The sequence below is a fragment of the Mustela nigripes genome, chromosome 9, assembly GCF_022355385.1.
Source record: "Mustela nigripes isolate SB6536 chromosome 9, MUSNIG.SB6536, whole genome shotgun sequence".
Classification (NCBI taxonomy): domain Eukaryota; kingdom Metazoa; phylum Chordata; class Mammalia; order Carnivora; family Mustelidae; genus Mustela; species Mustela nigripes.
In genome coordinates this window covers 23,501,497-23,521,995 of record NC_081565.1, presented here as the reverse complement: position 1 = coordinate 23,521,995, position 20,499 = coordinate 23,501,497, and the positions used below count along the sequence as shown (strand labels likewise).

General features: G+C 39.3%; 1 protein-coding gene across 2 annotated transcripts in view; it reads right to left on the bottom strand.

The window, feature by feature from the left end:
- Nucleotides 1-30: 30 nt before the first annotated feature.
- Nucleotides 31-20,499, bottom strand: part of CTNNAL1 (catenin alpha like 1) — a 63,159-nt gene continuing 42,690 nt past the window's right edge. Inside the window, exons 11-19 of one of the 2 annotated variants that reach the window (XM_059411124.1) lie at nt 17,725-17,875; nt 12,232-12,269; nt 10,071-10,121; nt 9,825-9,979; nt 4,281-4,329; nt 1,441-1,497; nt 1,187-1,300; nt 429-512; nt 31-291 (exon numbers count right to left, since the gene is read on the bottom strand). In XM_059411124.1, coding sequence (XP_059267107.1) covers nt 226-291; nt 429-512; nt 1,187-1,300; nt 1,441-1,497; nt 4,281-4,329; nt 9,825-9,979; nt 10,071-10,121; nt 12,232-12,269; nt 17,725-17,875 — 765 coding nt within the window. In that variant the 3' untranslated portion in view covers nt 31-225. The remainder of the gene's footprint in view (nt 292-428; nt 513-1,186; nt 1,301-1,440; nt 1,498-4,280; nt 4,330-9,824; nt 9,980-10,070; nt 10,122-12,231; nt 12,270-17,724; nt 17,876-20,499) is intronic. The other variant, XM_059411125.1, reaches the window with a different exon arrangement.

Sequence of the window (20,499 nt, the reverse complement as noted above, 5' to 3'; positions counted from 1 at the left end):
CCCACTGAAAATTCACACTGCAATTAGGAATATAGCATCTATCAAGGCATTTATTAGTTGTCAAAAAGCATCACATCAGTTTCATGATCAGAAAATAAAGCAAGATATTTCATAATTGTTTTCCTTATAAAACTGTTGAATTTTTTAAAATATAAAGGATCATTTGCTTTCTAAAAATACCAGCTTTGCCGCATGCTGTTCAAGAGATCTGACCCCAGAAGCTTCTCAAGTTTTACCATCCATGGAGTCCTTATTTGTAACTGAGACCCAGCTGTTATTTTCCATCTGAAGCTGGAAAGAGTTAAGACAATTAGTTTCTACTTTACTTTCAAAATAAGAATTATAATATTAAATAGTAACTATTTCTTTTGCATTTTTCTGGAAACTAGTTTTTAAAATGTGATTTTCAGACAGAAAAACTATCTTACCTTCTTTAGCAGTTTATAGCAGAGTGAGAGAAGTTGGACCAAAATAGCCATCATGGATCTTGTCTTTGTAATACACTTATCAACCTATAATGACAGAAAGCAAGCAAATCAAATTCTACAATGTGTACTTCAAAAGACTGTATCTTTGATTTTATTTTAAGCTGATAAGATTTCTTCATTGTAGAAAGTTAAATGGATCTCAGAAGGCATATGGATTAGGGCACATGAGCTGACTTGAGGCCCCTGAACACAAGTACAGGGCCTGCAGCCCAGGTCTCCTACCCACTTCACAGAACCCCAGGAAGAAGGGATGGAAAATCAGCCTGTTCTATTTTGAGCTGTTTAGGCATTTCTTAAAACACTCCAAATAGTGGTAGCAAACCCCCTACTCTGCAACTTCTGGCACTCTGCTTTGTGGGGACAAGCTAAATTCCCTAAGACAATGGGAGCCCCTACTCTAAGGAATCTGTGCCCTAGTTAGACAGGTGACAACATCAGGATTTAAGGATAGCTGCTCAATGTTGTGGAATAAATCATATCCAAAAAGCTGATTTATTTGGTGAACCTACTGCTCCCTGGGGTCAGTTACAATTACAGATGATAAGTGATCCTTGCAATCAAGGCATGAAAAAATGGAAGTAGACTGCCTATCTGTGGGTAATAAGACTCTGAAGAAAAATGGGCTAGAAGCAAACCTGAGAAGGGTGAAAGTTTAAGTTTCTCAAATGTTTCCCTGAATAACCCACTCTTTCTTTTACCTTTAGAAACACTTGATTTTGCAAAGGTGTCTTAGTTACTGTTTGGAGCTGGTGGCATAAAGGAATTAGCTTGTTTATTTCCAGGAGAAGCATAAGCTTGTCATCGTCTTTCAGCTGAAATATAATTTAGAAGTTACAACTCAAACACCATCTTTTAAACCTCAAATACCCTTATAACTTAATAATATAGCCCGCAAGTAGGTATTCATGACATCACCACCAAGACTAAGTAAGCAGGTAGACTAGCATAATACCTGTTTTGAGAAAACTTGTACACTTGAAGCAAGCTTTAAGCCCTCTTCAGCAAAAACCTAGTGGGAAAGAAAAGTATCACTACTTAGATGTAGGTCTTACAGATAGTTCATAAGAAATATACTCATGGCTAATTGTTATAATGAATTTTAAAAGTAAAACTTAAACATAAAAGGTTTGACATGGAACTCCTGAAGCTTTTCTTCTACCCAGGAAACACAAATGCTTAATTGTATTCAGAAGACTTCTCAGGCCTGATGCAGAATCAGTGCCTAGCGAGGCTCCTCCGACACCTGGAAACCTCCAGTTAAACTCTGGAAGGTCATATAGACCAATGATACTTAACTACACAAATGAACCATACGAATTATGTCTTGGCTTCTGGGAGGATCTGGAGCTCATCTTATAATACTCCAGCTATAAAGGATGATGAATTGTAGAACATGAGGTCCAAAGGGTTAGGACTTTCCTACTTCCACTCAAATTTGTCACCCACACGCATCCCTTAACCAGCCATCTGAGAGGACCAATTTAGATCGGTTCTTGAGTATTCACCATGCATTTTACAATTTAGTGAGGAGAACAAGATGATGGCAAAGAACAGTGAAAAATAAGGTTGGACAGATAAGACAGGAATATTTAGGATGATTATTTTTAAATGGTAACAGAATGTTTCAGAGTAAGAGACACCAGGGGAATAAAGGGTAGGAGTCTTAACTTTAGATGGCAGCCATCAAAAAGTAGAGAGTGGCAAGTGTGAGGGTGGTTTGTGGAGAAGACTAAAGCGCCTTGGTAATGAATCAGATAAAGAACATGAAGGAGGAGGCAATACTTTGAGCGTTAACCTTAACACTCTATCCAACAGCCTTAACACTTTGCTGTCATTGGATGAACTGATCTCCAGGTCAAATAATCCTTTGTTCCCTTCCTTATCCTTTAAAAGGGAGATCAGTGAGTTTTACAGATAGATTCTAACCAAACAGAATGACTCACTTGCCCATAAGTTCCTCAGCATCTCACATTACCACTTTCTGTTGACATCTCTCCCATTCTGGCCCACAGACCCTGCGGGGGCAAGATCCTGTCTATCTCCTGGACTCTCCTGGTCTTACAACCATCCGAAAGCTGAGGGCTCCCCAGTCTCCCCATTCGTGAACCATCCTGACACCGGCCTTTTACATACTACTTGAGCAAAACAAACCGCTTGATTTCCACCCACTAAATCTGGTGTTCTCCCTCCGTGTTCCCTAGTGCAGTAAATGGCACAATCATCACCCTGCTGGTCACGCCAAAAACCTTTGAAAACTGTCCTGCCACCACTCCTCCAACCCGTCAATGGGCTCTCCCTCATACCTGAGGGAAAAAGTCAAAGTTGTTCCCATGGCTACAGAGATGTCATACCTTACCACTTTCCTCCTGGCTCTTTCCATTCCAGTAAGAGAATTTGCCTCCTTTTCTTCAGACCCCTCCAGCCTACCCCAACATCTCAGGGCCTCGGCACTTGCTCTGTTTACCTAAAATATTCTACCCCCAGACATCCAACTTACTCTCTCATTCATTAATGTTTCTAGTCAAATTTGACCCCCTTCAAGTGGTCTTTTCTTGCCACCCTTCTATCACCTCTCTCTTTATCTTTCTTGATTTTATCTCTAAATGCTTATATATGGCTATTACCTACTTAACTTTCTCCTGCCTACCTCCTCCCACTAGAATGTAAGCTCCAGGCCAACACTGGCTTTGTTCTGTTCTCTTTTCTCCACGGAGATCTTCCCTCAGGATCTGACACAGGGTGGAAGCTCAATAAATACTTGATGAGCGCTTCATGTTCATCATAGACTATTCAGCAGACACTGGTTTAATGAATAAACTCCCACAGGAGGAAGGTCACTAGTGGATCTTTGCAGTTCAATATCCCCTGTGGTGTGGTATGACTTCAAATGGATATGAGCCAAATGGAACACAGTGAATCCAGAATTTATTCCATCTGTTTCAAAGGGAATTGCTCATTTATAGTTGACTTTATAAAAAAAATATTTTCTATAAGTCTTCTGACTCTGATGATAATCATCCACCTAAGGTAAAATCCCTTTACTGAAGAGGCTCTGGTAGCAGCGCATGGGAATGCCAAAGGAAACTATTAAAGGTAAGAAAGTGACAGAAATGACACATTTCTAATAGGAGAATGCCCATGGTTCTAGAAAAGCAAACAAAATAACATGAGAATTAGAGAAAGTAATCTTGCAACCCACTCGCCAATTGAAAGCCTCTAACTGAGGGAGAAGAATTCAAGATGGGCCTACATGGAGTTCCATTAGATACGCTGGTGCATGGGGTGGGGATGAGTGTGTCTGCCCCTCCCTGAATGCCTTATATCAGCAGGAATATGGAAGGGAAGAAGGAAACTGTGCCAAGTACCCTCCAACTGCCTCAAGCCTATGACAGATCCTTTTCCATGTGCTGTCCTCATTTGCTCAATATCATTCATCCAATCCAATAATGAAGAGGCCAAAAAGCCTTCCTGGAATTCAGGAAAGTATCCAGGATACTGCATCTGCTGACAGGATATTTCCACCTACTTGGAAAACCTGTAACTTACTGCACCTATTGACGGTCAACAAAGTCCATTCTGTTTTATCCTTATAATATTTGAATTTTATACAAGATATTCCAAAAAAACTTCATGAAATGCTACTGCAAGCCCTCTGCTTTTTCACTTTTCTCTAAACATGTGTGTGCAGAGGTAAGCATACAAACATGATATGGTAAATCATTTAGAAAATCTGTTATTACCCACTTTACATCCAGAATTAAATTAATAGCATAGAATGGAAATAAAACATACCTCTAGTTGATGAATTAAATCCTGGGAAGTTTTCAGTGGCCCTTCTCCTCTGAAATAAAATGAATTATTAAGGAGGTCTAAGAAAAAGTTACTGTCTGATAACTGGTTTCATAACATAAAAGTTCAAGAGTATTTTGTGTATTAATAGATCCCAAGTTTTGAAGAGTAATATTGAATAGACTAATAATATTGTGACTTTATTCTTTTTTTTTTTAAAGACTTTATTTATTTATTTGACAGACAGAGACCACAAGTAGGCAGAGAGACAAGCAGAGAAAGAGGGGGAAGCAGACTCCCCACTAAACAGAAAGCCTGATGCGGGGCTCAATCCCAGGACCCTGGATCATGACCGGAGCTGAAGGCAGAGGCTTAAACCACTGAGCCACCCAGGTGCCCCTATGACTTTATTACTTCTTAGGGCACTTTAATTTTTTCAGGGAACATAATATAAGTTGATTTTATAATGTAAATAAATTTAAAATTGGCAATATTTAAGTCTTATTTTTCCTTTTTAACTTTCTCATTTTGCTTCACAAATTAAATACATGAGATCTGACAATATGTCTTAAACAAACGGCCTTTGTTACATAATGTTGAGAGAATCAGACCAAAGCTCAAAAAATTCTCATTTTTAATTCTAAAACTTTGACAAGGCTTATCATTTAAGTTTCAGCACAGAGTCTATAAAATAGTCATAAAATTTGTGCTACCACTCTCATCAGAAGATTAGGGAACATCAGATTGAAAACTACCAAGAACCATGACCCCTACAAACAAAAAGCAAACCACAGCAAAAAGAACAGCAGAATGCATTAAGAAGAGCAGTAAACGACGCGTGAATCAGAAGAAATCTGGTAACAACCAATTCTGCCCTCAACATCTGTGACATGTACAAATTTTCTGTTCTTTGATAAACCCCTGTAATCATCAAATGAAATTATGGAACAGAAGCCACTTAAAGATCTATAAGGCTCTAGTAAGTCTGAAATTGTTTTAAGCTATAAGACACTAGTCTTAAATATGTAAATTATTAAGAAATTGGGATGCCTGGCAGGCTCAGTTGGTAGAGCACGTAACTCTTGATCTCGGGTCGTAAGTTTGAGCCCCTTACTGGGTGTAGAGAGTACTTAAAAGTAAAACCTTTAAAATTATCAAGAAATATGAATTATCACCTACAAATTACTAAGAAATTATATACATTGTTAAGACAACCTTAAACAACAGCCTGAGGAAAAGCTATAAAATTGCCCAGGAAAACTGTAAAACTGGATATTGTGAAGGCTAACAGGTGGGTCTCAGAAACAAGAGGTGCCCAGGTCATGATCTCACGGGTCATGGGATTAAGCCTCACATTAGGCTCCCCACTGAACAGGGAATCTGCTTGAGATTCTTTCCTTCTGCCCCTCCCCCTGCTCACACACATTCTCTCTCTCTCAAATAAATAAATCCTTAAAAAATATTTTTAAAAAGATGGGGCACCTGGGTGGCTCAGTGGGTTGAGCCACTGCCTTTGGCTCAGGTCATGATCCTGGAGTCCTGGGATGGAGTCCCACATCGGGCTCTCTGCTCAGCGGGGGGCCTGCTTCCCTCTCTCTCTCTGTCTGCCTCTCTGCCTATTTGTGATCTCTCTCTGTCAAATAAATAAATAAAATCTTTTAAAAATATTTTAAAAAAGAAACAAGCAACTAGGCGAGGCTGGCAAATCCCAAGTATTAAGGGAAAACAGAAAAAAATGTAAGGGAAAAACAAAGGCTGACAGTGTGGGTAGAAAACAAAGCCAGCCTGAGATTTTACCACAGATCTACCACCCACATGTGTCAAAACGGCACAAAGTGTTACCCATTCCAGAAAATCCATTCTTTTCCCTGAACTGAGCATTTCTGTCTAATAACTATGTCCGGTAACAAGTCCCATTCCACAGAGCTTTAGTTATTCCTACCCCTCACAATGCAGCCTCTCTTGCTTCCTAGTCTCTACGGGATGCATGTCATCCCTTACCAGAATCCACTATCCTGACCCTCAAACAAAAAATGCTGACCATATCACCCTGGAGTATTCTGAAACAAGAAACAAGAAATAAAAGAAGCAGCTAAAAAGTTAAACAGAAAATTCTACTAATGAATCCTCTGTTCAGGAAGATTTTATATACTGAATTACATTTATTTAGTGATAATGATATTCCTCCAGTTTTCATCAGTCAAAACAAATTTTTGGTTTTAAAGATCTGACTTTTATCACTGGGCGATAACTAGCATGATGGCAGCCAAAGGTCAAGATCTGTTATTTCAGCTAACCTGTGAGCATTTGGTGTAAGTAAACGAAGGAGTTCCATTTCACTTTCTTCTGCAAATGTCACTCATCAGATTTTAAAAAGACAGGAACTAAGAAAAAAGGTGTTAGCAAGACTCAATCCCAGGAGAAGCTTGCGGAGAAAAACAATTAAGCACAAAGGAAGGAAACCACCGAAGAGGAAAGGTCACCGATGCTGGAAAGTATGGTCAAGTATTAACAGATGACTGCTGAGCAGAGGCCAAATCATTCAGCTCCTACCACTTCTCCTGCGCTCTCCAGGAGAATTCTGTATCTTGAAAAGGCAGAGTGCCGCGAGAGGGAAATGCATCTCCTCCCTCACTCCTACCCTTCCTTCTGGGCCGAGACATCTTCACCAGCAACTTCCCTCACTTCTCTCAGCTCTCCCTCTTGTTTCTTCCCAGAGAAGAGTGTGGACATTTATTTAGCTTTTCAGTCTTTCTGGTGACTTTGCGAAAATAAATTGGATGTGGTAGGCCTTTCCTTTTTCTTTCTTCTCTTGGAAATAAAGCTGCCTTTAAGGAGGCACCTCCTCTGTCAGGTATTTTAAGAGATGCATTCTGTCCCTGTAGAGGAAGATTTCTGAATTCTGGAGATCACTTTTAAAAACCTACTTGCTGGGCGCCTGGGTGGCTCAGTGGGTTAAGCCGCTGCCTTCGGCTCAGGTCATGATCTCAGGGTCCTGGGATCGAGTCCCGCATCGGGCTCTCTGCTCAGCGGAGAGCCTGCTTCCCTCTCTCTCTCTCTCTCTGCCTGCCTCTCCATCTACTTGTGATTTCTCTCTGTCAAATAAATAAATAAAATCTTAAAAAAAAAAAAAAACCTACTTGCTAGTGGATATAAACTACATTATCCAATAATAGCTTTATCACTATAAACATTACAGTGCCTATTCTTTTGCTTATTTTTTCATTTTCTTCAGAACTTGGGTAGGGAAAAGGGTGCTATTTATTGAACCCCAATGCCCACAGAGTTGTGGAGGTCCTATCTGTTGGGTCCCCAATGTTGGGTCGCCCAATGTTGGGTCCCCCAATGTTGGGTCGCCCAATAATGGGTCCATGGTCAAAGGAGCAAGACTGATACAAAGCAAAGGTCAAGCAAAGTTTTATTTCCGCCAAGCACCAAGAATCAAACAAACCATTCGGGCCACGCCTCTTACAGAGAGGGCAACCCCTCCCTGCCTCACAGACTAACTTTTATAGAGCAAAGACCATGTGGTTGAGCCTGGCCACACACAGGTGGCCAATGAGATTGCAACACACAGAGAAAGCTGCACAGTCATGCTAGGTCACACACGGGTGGCCAACTGAGTTACAATTCACCCCATAGTAGCTATTTGAACTAGCCTATCACCTTGGTCAGAATTGGCGCCCAAAAGGTGGGGCCCACACTCCTTGGTAGCTAGGGAGACAGTATGCTCGATCTACTGATTGGATGTCTCCACCTGACCCAACTCATCCCTGCATTCGGGCCGTTATCTCCACCTGACCTGACCCACCCTTATATTTGGGTTTTGTTCCCTGGGACTTGTTTCCCCGGACTTGCTTTTAAGTAAGTTCCCCTGGGAGGGGGGGTAGGGTCAATTTTAAGTTTTACTGCATAAACAACAAAATGGCTGCTCTGGCTAAATAGGCCCTTACACTATCTAGTTCAACTGAGCTTAAGACTCCAGATGAGGGGCGCCTGGATGGTTCGGTTGGTTGGGTGACTGACTCCTGGCTTCAGCTCAGGTCATAAGATCGAGCACCACCGCAGACAGGCTCTGCTCTCAGAGGGGAATTTGCAGCAGACTCGCTCTCACTCTGCCCCTCCCCCTGTTAACAAGGGCATGTTCTCTCTCTCTCTCTCTTTCTCTAAAACTAAAGAAATAAGTCTTTAAAAAACAAATGAGGGGCGCCTGGGTGGCTCAGTGGGTTAAGCCTCTGCCTTTGGCTCGGGTGGTGATTTCAGGGTCCTGGGATCAAGTCCCCAACAGGCTCTTTGCTCAGCGGGGAGCCTGCTTCTTCCTCTCTCTCTCTCTGCCTACTTGTGATCTCTCTCTGTCAAATAAATAAATAAAATCTTTTTTTAAAAATGAAAGAAAAAAAGACTCCACATGAAACAGATTACATTGCAAAATACTGAAATAACTTATAGGTGTGAACCACTGCTGAGAATATTTTCAAAATCAAAAGGTGTAGGAGTAGAGCCATAGCATTAGAGATATCAAGTATTTTTCAGGTTTCCAATAATAAAAAAGACAAATTTCAGAAAATTAGTGAAAAGTCTGAAGTTATTCCTTGAAAAAATTCTAGAACAGATTATTGAGCAGATAACTGATAAATGTTTAGCAACATGGAATTACTATGCCTTAAATATACATTGTAATAGAAGATTATAGAATGTGATCAACATGGACCTCGATGAGGCATTTGGTAAGAGTCTTATAATGTGGTCAAGACAGAGAACATAGGTTGTATAGTTTACTACTAAGTTACTAAGTTTACTAAGTTAGGAAAATTCTCTGCTATATAATGAATACTGATTCATGGAGATCTGGCACCCTGTTAAAGCTGTAGTCCTCATGGTTCTATTCTTTGATCTGTATTATCTAATCAATTATTATCTAATAATTATCTAATTATCTAATATATATAATATTATCTAATAATGTATTATCTAATCAATCTGTATTATCTAATCAATTATAAATCACTTGCATAAAGGGTTAAAAGGCATGTTATTCTAAACTTACTGATGCTGGCTGGAAGAGAGAATGATACACAGAATGACAAAAATCAGAATGCAAAATTATTTCAAAATTAGGAAAAGAACAGGACACAACCTGGTTATTTTCTAAATCTAAATCCTATTTATATAAATGTCTTCTTGTTGCATTCACTTAATTATCATAAGAACTTAGTTTTTTTTACAGACTATTTGAAATTGACTCTAACCTATTAACGATTAAAATGAGTTTTCCCGGGGCACCTGGGTGGCTCAGTGGATTGAGCCGCTGCCTTTGGCTCGGGTCATGGTCTCAGGGTCCTGGAATCGAGCCCCGCATCGGGCTCTCTGCTCAGCAGGGAGCCTGCTTCCCTCTCTTTCTCTGCCTGCCTCTCTGCCTACTTGTGATCTCTGTCTGTCAAATAAATAAATAAAATCTTAAAAAAATAAAATAAAATAAAATGAGCCTTCCCTTGCATTGACTATTATGAAACTGATTTAAAAGAATCAAAGTGTAACTATATTTACCTGGTAAATAAATACACAGAATAGGCCATACTGGACATGGTTCGCCCATTTTGAACAATCTCATTTTCCTGATCCCCCCATTTCTTGATCTCACAGTTGGCATCAGAGGTAAGCAAACCCAGCTTAAGTCCAAGCTTTGCTATCTTGGCTTGCTCCTGTAAAACACACATTTTAATCACCACAATATTGTCATTATTGATGTAAAAGAAGATTAGAAGTAAGACTGTTAAAGGAAAAAGGTCTTACCTCTGAGTCAGGCTTGTCTGGTTTTAATGATTTCAGGTTTGCGTTATTCTTCTATGACAATGAAAAGATTAAGACATCTTAAAAAGCATTACGGTTAATTGTGAGGAAATACAATAGTGATAGAAAATGAAGCAAATTGCCTGTAATAAAATTTTAATTTAAACATTTTCAGAACATACTTAAACTATGTTAAATTAAGTTGAAACAACCAACTATTTGCAAATACTCTTCTAGCATGTAAGTTGAGCTTTGAACAGGTTAAGTAGTTAGAAACCCAGGACCAGGGAAAGCAGATCATGTACCAGAAGGACTTAAAGACTTCTGCAGTCTTCTCAGAGTCCAGTTATTACACTTCCAAACATTCCTGGTCCCTCTATTGAGTTATTTTTATGAAATGTCATAAAATTAGCCACTACATGTAGTTTTCCACATGTTCCTACTGTTAAGACTCTGGAGCTCAATTCCTTTAACCAATTTCCCCGTTGAGGGCTAAATTTCAGCACTCTAGTGTCACTGACATCCCCGTTCCTGATCCTCTACCCCAGGCTGGATAGGAAATTATACTTAGAATATAGCACTTCATATGTGAGTCAACATATTTGATGGGCCCCTATTTCTGAAAGAGCAAGTTTGTTTGTGTGTAAGCTATATAGAACACAGAATATGGTTCCTCTAGGAGAGGCGAAAACATTGCTGTTTGGTTACAAGGCTAGCCCATAGATGCCTATTTCCATGAACAACAGTGGGGCATCTGCCTTTGGCTCAGGTCATGATCTCGGGGTTCTGGGATCAAGCCCTTCATTGGGCTCCCTGCTCAGCAGGGAGACTGCTTCTCTCTCTCCCTCTGCCTCTCCCCCTTCTTGTGTGCTTTCTCTGTCAAATAAATAAAATCTTAAAAAAAAAATAGACACCACTACCAATAGCAATGTTTCTTTGAGAAATATATGCAAAAGCTCTCAGAAGATGGCAGCCCAGGTTGGCCATTCCCCTCAATATAAAGTCTGGTGGGAGCTCCCCTAATTGGGGCAGGAATTCCAGAATGGTTGGGCTAGTGAACATGAAGGGGCAGGAGGCTAGTAGCCTTTTTTTTTTAACACTTACTCAAACAATAAGCACACACACACACACACACACACACACACACATTGAGTAGATGTACACAAAGTACAAACTACAACATAATAAAACAAAATACCTAGTCCCCCTAGCTTAAGAAACAGGTCATCATCAATACCTTCCAGGCATATGTGTATCTCCTTGTTTTTTGTTATTATTACCACAACTTGATACTTCTGACCAGCTGTTCTTTCCCCAGTTCCACTGCAGAACAGAAGAGCCTCAACTCTTCTCAACTCTAAATGAGCAAATATAAACTTATGGTTTATATTTATAAACTTATAAACCATAAGTTTATATTTGTTCATTTAACAAAGCCCTTTTGTGATTTTCTAATGCTGCTTACTAGAGAAGAAATAGGACAGACAATGAATGTGGGGAAACTCTAAAGCCACACACATGTACAAGAACAAGCTGCCCCTTATGTTCACGGGAAAACACAGATGATCCATGATTTCTCTGGCCCCTCCTTGTACAGAGAGTCACATCATCTGTATCTTTTTCCTTTGTCTGGTAGACTAGAAAGCAATTGATAAAGCAATTAAGACATAAGCTTTGAGGTTTTGAGGGTTTACTTCTTTTTAAAAAGATTTTATTTATTTATGTGACAGACAGAGATCACAAGCAGGCGTGGGGGGGCAGGGGAGCAGGCTCCCCGCTGAGCAGAGAGCCCAATGTGGGGCTCGATCCCAGGACCCTGAGATCATGACTTGAGCCAAAGGCAGAGGCTTTAACCCACTGAGCCACCCAGGCACCCCTTGAGGGTTTATTTTATTATAGAACTTCACACCCACCCTGTCTTATTATTTTTTTAATTCAGTTATGTTTTCATTATTTTTACTTTTACAAATGATTATTATTAAAGTATGTAATGAAGACTGAAAGGGAACAGTCTGAAAAAGTACAGAGGCCATCTTCATACATGTCACCAAGCTGGCCATCTAGTGGATACTATTTTAGAATGCAGTCTGATGCATCAGTTTCAGTCTCAAATTTATAATTTGAGTTCAAAACATTCCAGAATGTACAAAACTCTTCTACTTACCATTGGCTTTGGAAGTGACAGGTAGCCATACTTCTCTCCTACAAATAACACATACAACTTAAAACAAATTTTCTATTAGAGTATTTTCTATTATTCACGTTTAATCTTCTTAATATTATTAAATAGGAATGTTAGTATATTAGTTTTGGTAATTTAGTCTATTAATTACGTGTGTTTCAGAAACAAAATTGTAATTTGGTGAACATGAAGGTTGTCAACAGTTGTATCTCTAAGGTACCTGGTTGGAGAATGTCTCCCTCCCCCGGATGTAACGGCAGAAAGGCAAAGTATCTCAGTGCTATTTACTTATATTTACAACAGCTTCATTCCTAGTGAAATCTTTTACAGCAGCTGCCTCTGATGAAACCAGATTCTTCTTTTATCCATACTGGTTATTAGTGCTTGTTTCCTTTTCTGTGACTATCAAACCAAAGCATTTACAGCTAAATTCTTAAAATATTCTTCCTGTCAAAGAGAGCAACTCGAGTATACAAGATAGGAGGATGAAGCAAACCAAACAGCAGTCTCTCAGCTGTGGGTCAGCCCCCGCAGGAAGCACAGGAACTGAGAAAAGAAGGAAGGAGGCATGTGATGTGCAACCCTGTGCGTTCACATTTCAAACTTCTGGATCATGGATGAACTCAGGTTACAATGGACGGCAGATTGTTTTTAAAGCCTAGTTTGTGACTAGAGGAAAGAACTCACAGGAAGATTGAACGGTAATTGCTTGTTGACTTCAAGGAATGGGAGTTTGTTCAGCTGTAATATACCAGGTAGAACCATATGAAATTGCTGATATTCAGCCACTTTTGAAATATAAAAAGAGCAATTTCATACCGTTTCACCTAATGAAAGTAAATACTGTGTAAGAACACTAAGTCATATACTTTCTTACAGAACGACTGTTCCATGAACAGAGTGAGCCTGTTCACAAATATTTAAGTTTTCGCCTACAGCTGTGCTGCTAAATATGGAATCCACCAGCCATGGTGACTGTTGAGCAACTGAAACATGACCAGCCTGAATTGTGATGTGCTGCTGTAAGTATGAAGTACATACTGGATTTTGAAGATTTCATATAAAGGGGAAAAAAATGGAAAAGACCTCATTAATAATTTTTAAGTATTGATTATAAACAGATACATTGGGTTAAGTAAAAAACATTGAAATGAATGTCACCTATTTCTTTTTAAGTTTCTCTTGTGTCTCCTAGGAAACTTTAAACTACATATGTGGCTCACCTTCATTTCTGTGAAACAGCGCTGATCTAGAAAATGAATTGTCATTACAGGTCAGCCATTGGTACTCGGGAATAGCTTTATGGTTCAAATCATTTCTTTGTAATGTCAGAATTGTAAGTTACTTTTATTAATGATTTTCTGTTCTCAGAATTGTGAGAGAGAAAAAAACAATTTAAAGACATTATTTCCGGGGTGCCTGGATGGCTCTGTGGGTGGAAACTTCTGCCTTTGGCTCAGGTCATGATCCTGGGATCCTGGGATCGAGCCCCACATCGGGCTCTCTGCTCAGCGGGGAGCCTGTTTCCTCCTCTCTCTCTGCCTGTCTCTATGCCTACTTGTGATCTCCGTCTGTCAAATAAATAAATAAAATCTTTAAAAAAAATACATTATTTCCATAACTTGTCTCCTAGCCCTGATATAAAAAGTGCCTGATTTAGCAGTGAAAGATTAACAGAAGACTTTAAGTCATTTAAAACCTCAAAATTGATCATATATCTTAAATCAAAGTCCAAATGCTGCCCATCATATCCCTAAAAAGTGGTCTTAATAAGCTGCAGAAAGGAGCATAATCATTACTTAAGCATAATTAGCTTAAGCGTGGGCAATCTTGTATTATCTACCCTTGTGATCCTCCATAGTGCCTATGACCCTGAAATGCTCACGTTTAGTCTCCTAGAGAAAAAACAAAAAACAAAACAAAACAAAACAAAAAAACACCTATCTTAGTACCTCTTACTTCTCTGAGAAACAACACAGTTAAAGAAACCAGAAGGCAGGGAGAAATAAATGCAATGAAAAAAGGGGCCTTTACATAATCTGGTTTGCTAGCATCACCACCACCAGTTAATCAATGGCACTCCAGTCCCCAAGACTGTCTTACACATACTTTGCTGTGTTCCCTATTCCCACAATTTAGTTCAACTCACAATGATTTGCATATTTGAGGATAATGGCAAAACTCACCATTCTTCAGGATAGCTTTTCCCCAAATGCTATGCAGGTAAGGTTATTCCTCTTTCCCCCAATTCCAATTTAAGCTAAGTTTAATAATCATTTTTTAAAAGTTGATAAAAATACCAAAAATCATTAATCTGAATCATTTTATACTTAATTTTATACCTGTTTTTTCCAGACAAGCTTAATTATTATCATTGATTCTAAGAGCAAATACATTAACTCAGTTATGTTTAGCTCTTATATCAAATTCAAGAAGTAGCATTAACAAACAATTCCTACCTCTGATGAAAACACATTATAAACATTAGAAGTAACTGGAAAAACAGGAATTTTAATGGGGAAAACAGAGTCGATATTTGAATTATAAAACCTGTTTTCAAAGCACTATTTTCACTGTTATAATTTTAGTACTCCCCAAATCCTTTGTTTAATACTCCCTAAATCAACACCACAATTGCACCATCTTTACTGCTCACCTTACCCCTCCAGATAAACCAAGTTCAGGGTTAAACTCAAGAGCCCCTCTCATCTGATGAGGGTACCAAAATGATCTCTTATGAAAACCTGAGAAATGCTGCTGTCATTTTCACTATCCAGAGCTCTTCTGCATCTCTATGAACTAAAGCTAATTTCCCAAGGACAAAAAAGTCTCACTATTTCACTAAAGATGTGCCATATAATTCCCTATTAGAAGTTCCCACAATTAGCTTTTTTGATTCTGGAAGGAGCTCCGCATGGCATGATCAGAAAGATCATGTCCTAGACCCACTGAAAATGAATCACTAACTATTGAAGGATAGGTGATTGGGAGCTAACTACAGGAGCAGGCCTGGGGTATTCTAATCCAAACCCAGTTGTCATCCTCAAACTCTCCCTTACCTCTACACTCAATCACCAAATCCTACCAATATGACCTGCAAAATTCTTCTTCAGTCAGTCCTTTTTTCTCCATTTCTACGATCGTCATCTCATCATCTCTTGTCTGGATAGGTCATTCCCTTGTTTTGAACTCCATGTTCATATTTATATGAACTCTTATTTAACTCATATTTATCCACAAGCATGTTCCTCCTTCTATGCCTCCCCTTTCCGCAAACAGCACCTTATACATCCAGTCTGCCAAGTGATAAGTTAGGCACAGAGCTATGGAACACAGCCACTGGGTAATCTCTGTATACTGAAGCCTAGTCATACTAATTCTAAGATGGTTCAAACAGAGCAAGAGAAATTCAGCCTCTTTGAAGTACAATTTCCAAGCTGTGAGAGGAGGCTTCTTTCAACACTTAGTTATCTAAAATAATCTCAAATTCTAAGCTCTATGACTACATATTCACCATTAAGGGAAAGTGGAGTCTTTCTGATCTGGTCCTTTCTAATATAAAGACCGTAGCTTCCCAGAAGGGTTTGGTAAGAAGGCAGAAATAGATGAAGAGAGAAAGCAGAAAGACAAGTAGTGATTTTTGAGTTCTCAAAACAATCCCAGGAGGCCCTATTGTGAAATTTGCATGTCTCAGGGTAAGAGGGACAATGACCTAGCTCTGAGTCCCTTTCTCATTGCTTACCATGTTATTTGCTTTAATTGGTTGGTTAAACTATTCTTGCAAACATATTTGATAATTCTTCTAGTAATGAGAGTCAAGATACTCAGAGCAGAACAAAGGTAGCTAGAATACAGCAAAGGCTTTTCAATAATAGCTGTAACATGAGTTATAACAGTAGCAGAGAGAAATCAGGATCTGAAGAATACACTGTGTCCTTTGTATGGAAAGTAGTGGACAGGTGCAAGGTAATAGGCAGGCTTGTCGTAATAATTGTACAGAACAGGAAAAACAACACTGTGACACTGGACTCAAGCCAATCAATAATTGCTCACCCAGAGCTGAACATCTTTGTCAGAAAAGCTATTCTTATGAGCTTACTGATAAAGGTCAGGACAAAGAAAGGAAGTACAAGAAATCAACCACCTCCATCTCAGTTAACTCCACTTAAGGATCCTTCTGAACAGCAAGATTCTTCTCCAGTTCAACAATGGATGTGTCATTGATGGAGGCAACAGCTCCCCACCCACAAAGCCCTAAAGAAGCCCTGATTTTTTTGAGGATATGTTACCTAAACCCAAAGAGGAGACCATTTTAATAACATCCAGCTTGAGAGTAAAAGAAACCAGAGACCATGTGGCCCAAACATAAGTACAGGGTTTTCCTGTTTCAGTTCTCATCTATCTGTAGTGGGTGCTCGTGCTGAGAAAGATGGGGAAGTCACTTTCTTCATTTCCTAAACACATCCTACAGTCAAATGACCTTCTTCAGACATGAATCAACATTATCACTCTACCTTTTAATATATGAAAACTGCCTCACATGAAAATCCACATGCTTATACTTTATAAAAGCATCAAAAGGATTAGCCATTTAGACTAGCTATCACAGAAAACTTTAAATGTAAAAGCATGGTAAACATTTATTATACTTCACAAATTTGCATATACTTATAAAGTCTATCTAATTTCTTGATTTTAAAAAGCAAATCAGCAATTATTCTAAATAGGTATTTTTTAAAATATGAAATGTTTAGATGTTCAAGTCAACAAAAATAAATGTGTAATTTGATGTTATTGTGGCTTTAAGGACATTTTATTAAAAAAAAAAAGCATGCTTGATGCTAATAGAAGCCATTCAAAGGGGGAAAATACATGAAAACACATAAATATAAATAAGAGGACACACAATACAATGGAAAATAAACAAAAGTCCCTGTTATTAAAATAAAGAATAAAAATGATGTCTTCCTATACATTGTATAGTGCTATTCTACATGTTGTAGAAATACCAATGAACTTACCCATCACAGGAAATTTTCCAAGATTATGTAGTCATCAAGAAAGAGATTCCATCCAAGTGGAAGGAAAGCAATTCAAAAATCAAATAACTACATTCATTTCATTATGAAGTTAGTAGAATTAAATCAGAGAATAATTCTATTACAGAAGAGCTTTTGTACTAAAACAAAAGAACAATTAAGATAAAATATAGAATGACTGAATTTCAATAGGAAAACTAGAATATTAATATTAATTCAAAGACATCTACTATACTGTTGTACAATAAATCATACTGCTTACATACTACAATAAAGAAGGACACACAACATTTTCACAATTTCTCTGTGGAAGATATGTTACTATAAAAATAACCCACTGGGTTATTATAATTCATTTTGCAACTGAGGTCTGACATTAAAACTAATAGAGCTAATTAAAATATTACTATATCTAAATATGTGGACCATTTCTCACCTCGTCTTCCTTCAAACACGTCATTAATTTCTCTTAGCAGTGTTGACATGTCACCAATTTGGGATTCCCAAGCTTCACAAAATACGTCTAGATTTTCTTTAGCAATTTTACTAGATGGATGCAATGTCAATGTTTCAGCAGCAGAAATTATCTAATGAAATACAACAAACACAGGTATCCATTTCAAAATCTTAGCTCTCAACATTATATTGGAGACCAAACTTAAATCTGTACTGTCCAACTCAACAAACAACGATGAAGTGCCTTCCACACCTAAGCCCCATGTTGGCCAACATGGAGATACATGGAACAAAACTTTTTTTTTTAATGTGATCCACAAATAAACAGCATGCATCATCATATACAAATCTTTATTCAGGGAGCAGTGGTCTTTATTTCAGGAAAAGTGTTTCAACAGTTATTTCCACAGCAGAATTCAAAGAGTTATAGTCAGGCTGGAAAGAGTATAGTGCGCACTGTCGCACAAGAGACAGGGCCATGGCTGTGGCAGCAGGGGCCACAGTGTAATGGCGCTGGTGGAGGTAGGAGGCGTGGGAGTGGTAGGAGTAGTGACAGTGGTAGGCTGCTAGTAGTACTGGCACTGGCAGGAGTGGTAACATACACACATACCCGCAAGTACACGGCAGATACCTTCTAGAGATAGTGTCTTAGAGGTCTGATGTACATTAGTATTAATCTTCGGAAACACACAAAATATATTATTCCCATTACACAGCTAGAGAAACCAAGGCTCCAGGACACAAGTAACTGATACATGGCTCTTCATTCACCTACTCTGTGTCAGGCACTGTACCCATGTTCCAGGAGCTGGGGACGTGGTTGAATGAAACAGACATTTTCATTCAAGATGCCTGTCTCCGTGAAGCTCACATTAAACTGGGGGGAGACACGGGACGCCTGGGTGGCTCAGTTGGTTAAGCAGCTGCCTTCGGCTCAGGTCATGATCCCAGCGTCCTGGAATCAAGTCCCACCTCGGGCTCCCTGCTCAGCAGGGAGCCTGCTTCTCCCTCTGCCTCTGCCTGCCACTCTGTCTGCCTGTGCTCACTCTCTCTGACAAATAAATAAATAAAATCTTAAAAAAAATAACAAAAACTGGGGGGAGACAGATAAAAAACATACAAGTAAATGATCAGATACTGTAAATTATGTATAAAAATCCAGGGTAAGGAGGAGAGAGGATGTTAGGCGGTCACGGAAAAGGTGGCATGTGAAGGCAGAGAACTGAAGGAGGCTGGGGGTGGGGAGACAAAGGAACCCTAAGGTGAGTTGTTTGGGATGAGGCGGGGCACCTCTAGCATGTCAAGGATCAGCCAATAGGCCAGGGAGACTGAACCGACAGGAAAAAAAAGGAAGGTCATCGGAGGCCATGGGATGCGGAACATACACAGTTAGGACTGGACTGGACTGTGAGAGAGGAAGTCACCGGAGGGCTTTCAGAAGACTGATATGGTCCCTGTCACCCTATTTTTAAGGGAATTAGAACTACATGCTCCAACCGCGTGGGCACAGTCACATGAGCACAGGACTTGACAAGCAGGTGGCAGCTTCATGAGCAAAACAAGGTTCCCCATGTTCAGGGAAGGCGGGCACATGGGCTCACCAGAAAACCATGGGCTACATTTCAGGGTGACTCCCCTCTTGACCAGAAGCCACTGTATGGTGTACAAACTGCTCTGCTGTGTCCTAGATAGGACTGAACATGCTAAAGGAAATATAAGGAGGACACAGCTCAAGTAGAGATGTCCAGAAATAAATACAAATTATCCCAGAGGCACGCTCTATTTCCTTAAATGATCCCTTTGCGAAGCAGATGGGAAGGACTAGGAGTAAAAGCTAAGGCTGTGGGAACAAAAACGCTTCTCAGGTTACGGAAGTTGCCAACAGGCTCTATCACCATCCTGGGGAAGAAAGTGTGGTTATTCCTAATATCCCTGTCACATTAAAAACAGTAAGCAGAGAATCACAGCCACATAGCAAGCACGGCTTCAGAATAGCAAGAGCTGAATGCCTAGGCAGCGGAGTCCAACTCTTTAATTCAGATGAAATATATTGAAAGCCAAGACAAACAGGATGAACCTCAAGTAGAGATGTAAATATTAAAGCCTTGGTTTCTCCTAATAAGCAGAGATCCTCTGGTTATAATAAAATGTTCAGCAGATGATCATTGCTAAGGATCACTAGTATACTTCCTCCTTCCATGATAAGCCTTTGACACTGTTCTCTACAGGAAAGCACACATCCCTCCAACATTCCACATGCTTCTGCTGGAGGACACAGGCCACCACCACTCTATGGTGTTGCTGTTCTCAACTCTAAATCCAAGGGCTCTACTAGTAATGGAGTTAGGAGTATCATCCTTTGGCACGACAGATAAGAACACCTGGTAAATTGTATTTTGGAGCTTAGACCTAAAAAAGAAAGAAGCCCCTCGCTTTTCTCTTTAGATTAATTTGACAGGGATAGTACTAAATGGGATATCAATTTTTTAAAGGTTCTGGAAAATTATAAGGACAAAGTAGTATTTCAGAAAATTCAGAAAAAAATCTAATTCTTCCAAAGAAGCTCAAGAACTTTCATTTCTACATATTCCCATGTAGTCATTTTCTATTTTTTTTTTAAGATTTTTTTATTTTTAGAGAGCAAGAGGGAGCATGAGCAGGAGGGGCAGAAGGAGAAGAAGAGAGAGAATCCCCAATATGGGGCTTGATCTCACGAACCTGAGATCATGACCTGAGCCAAAACCAAGAGTTGGAT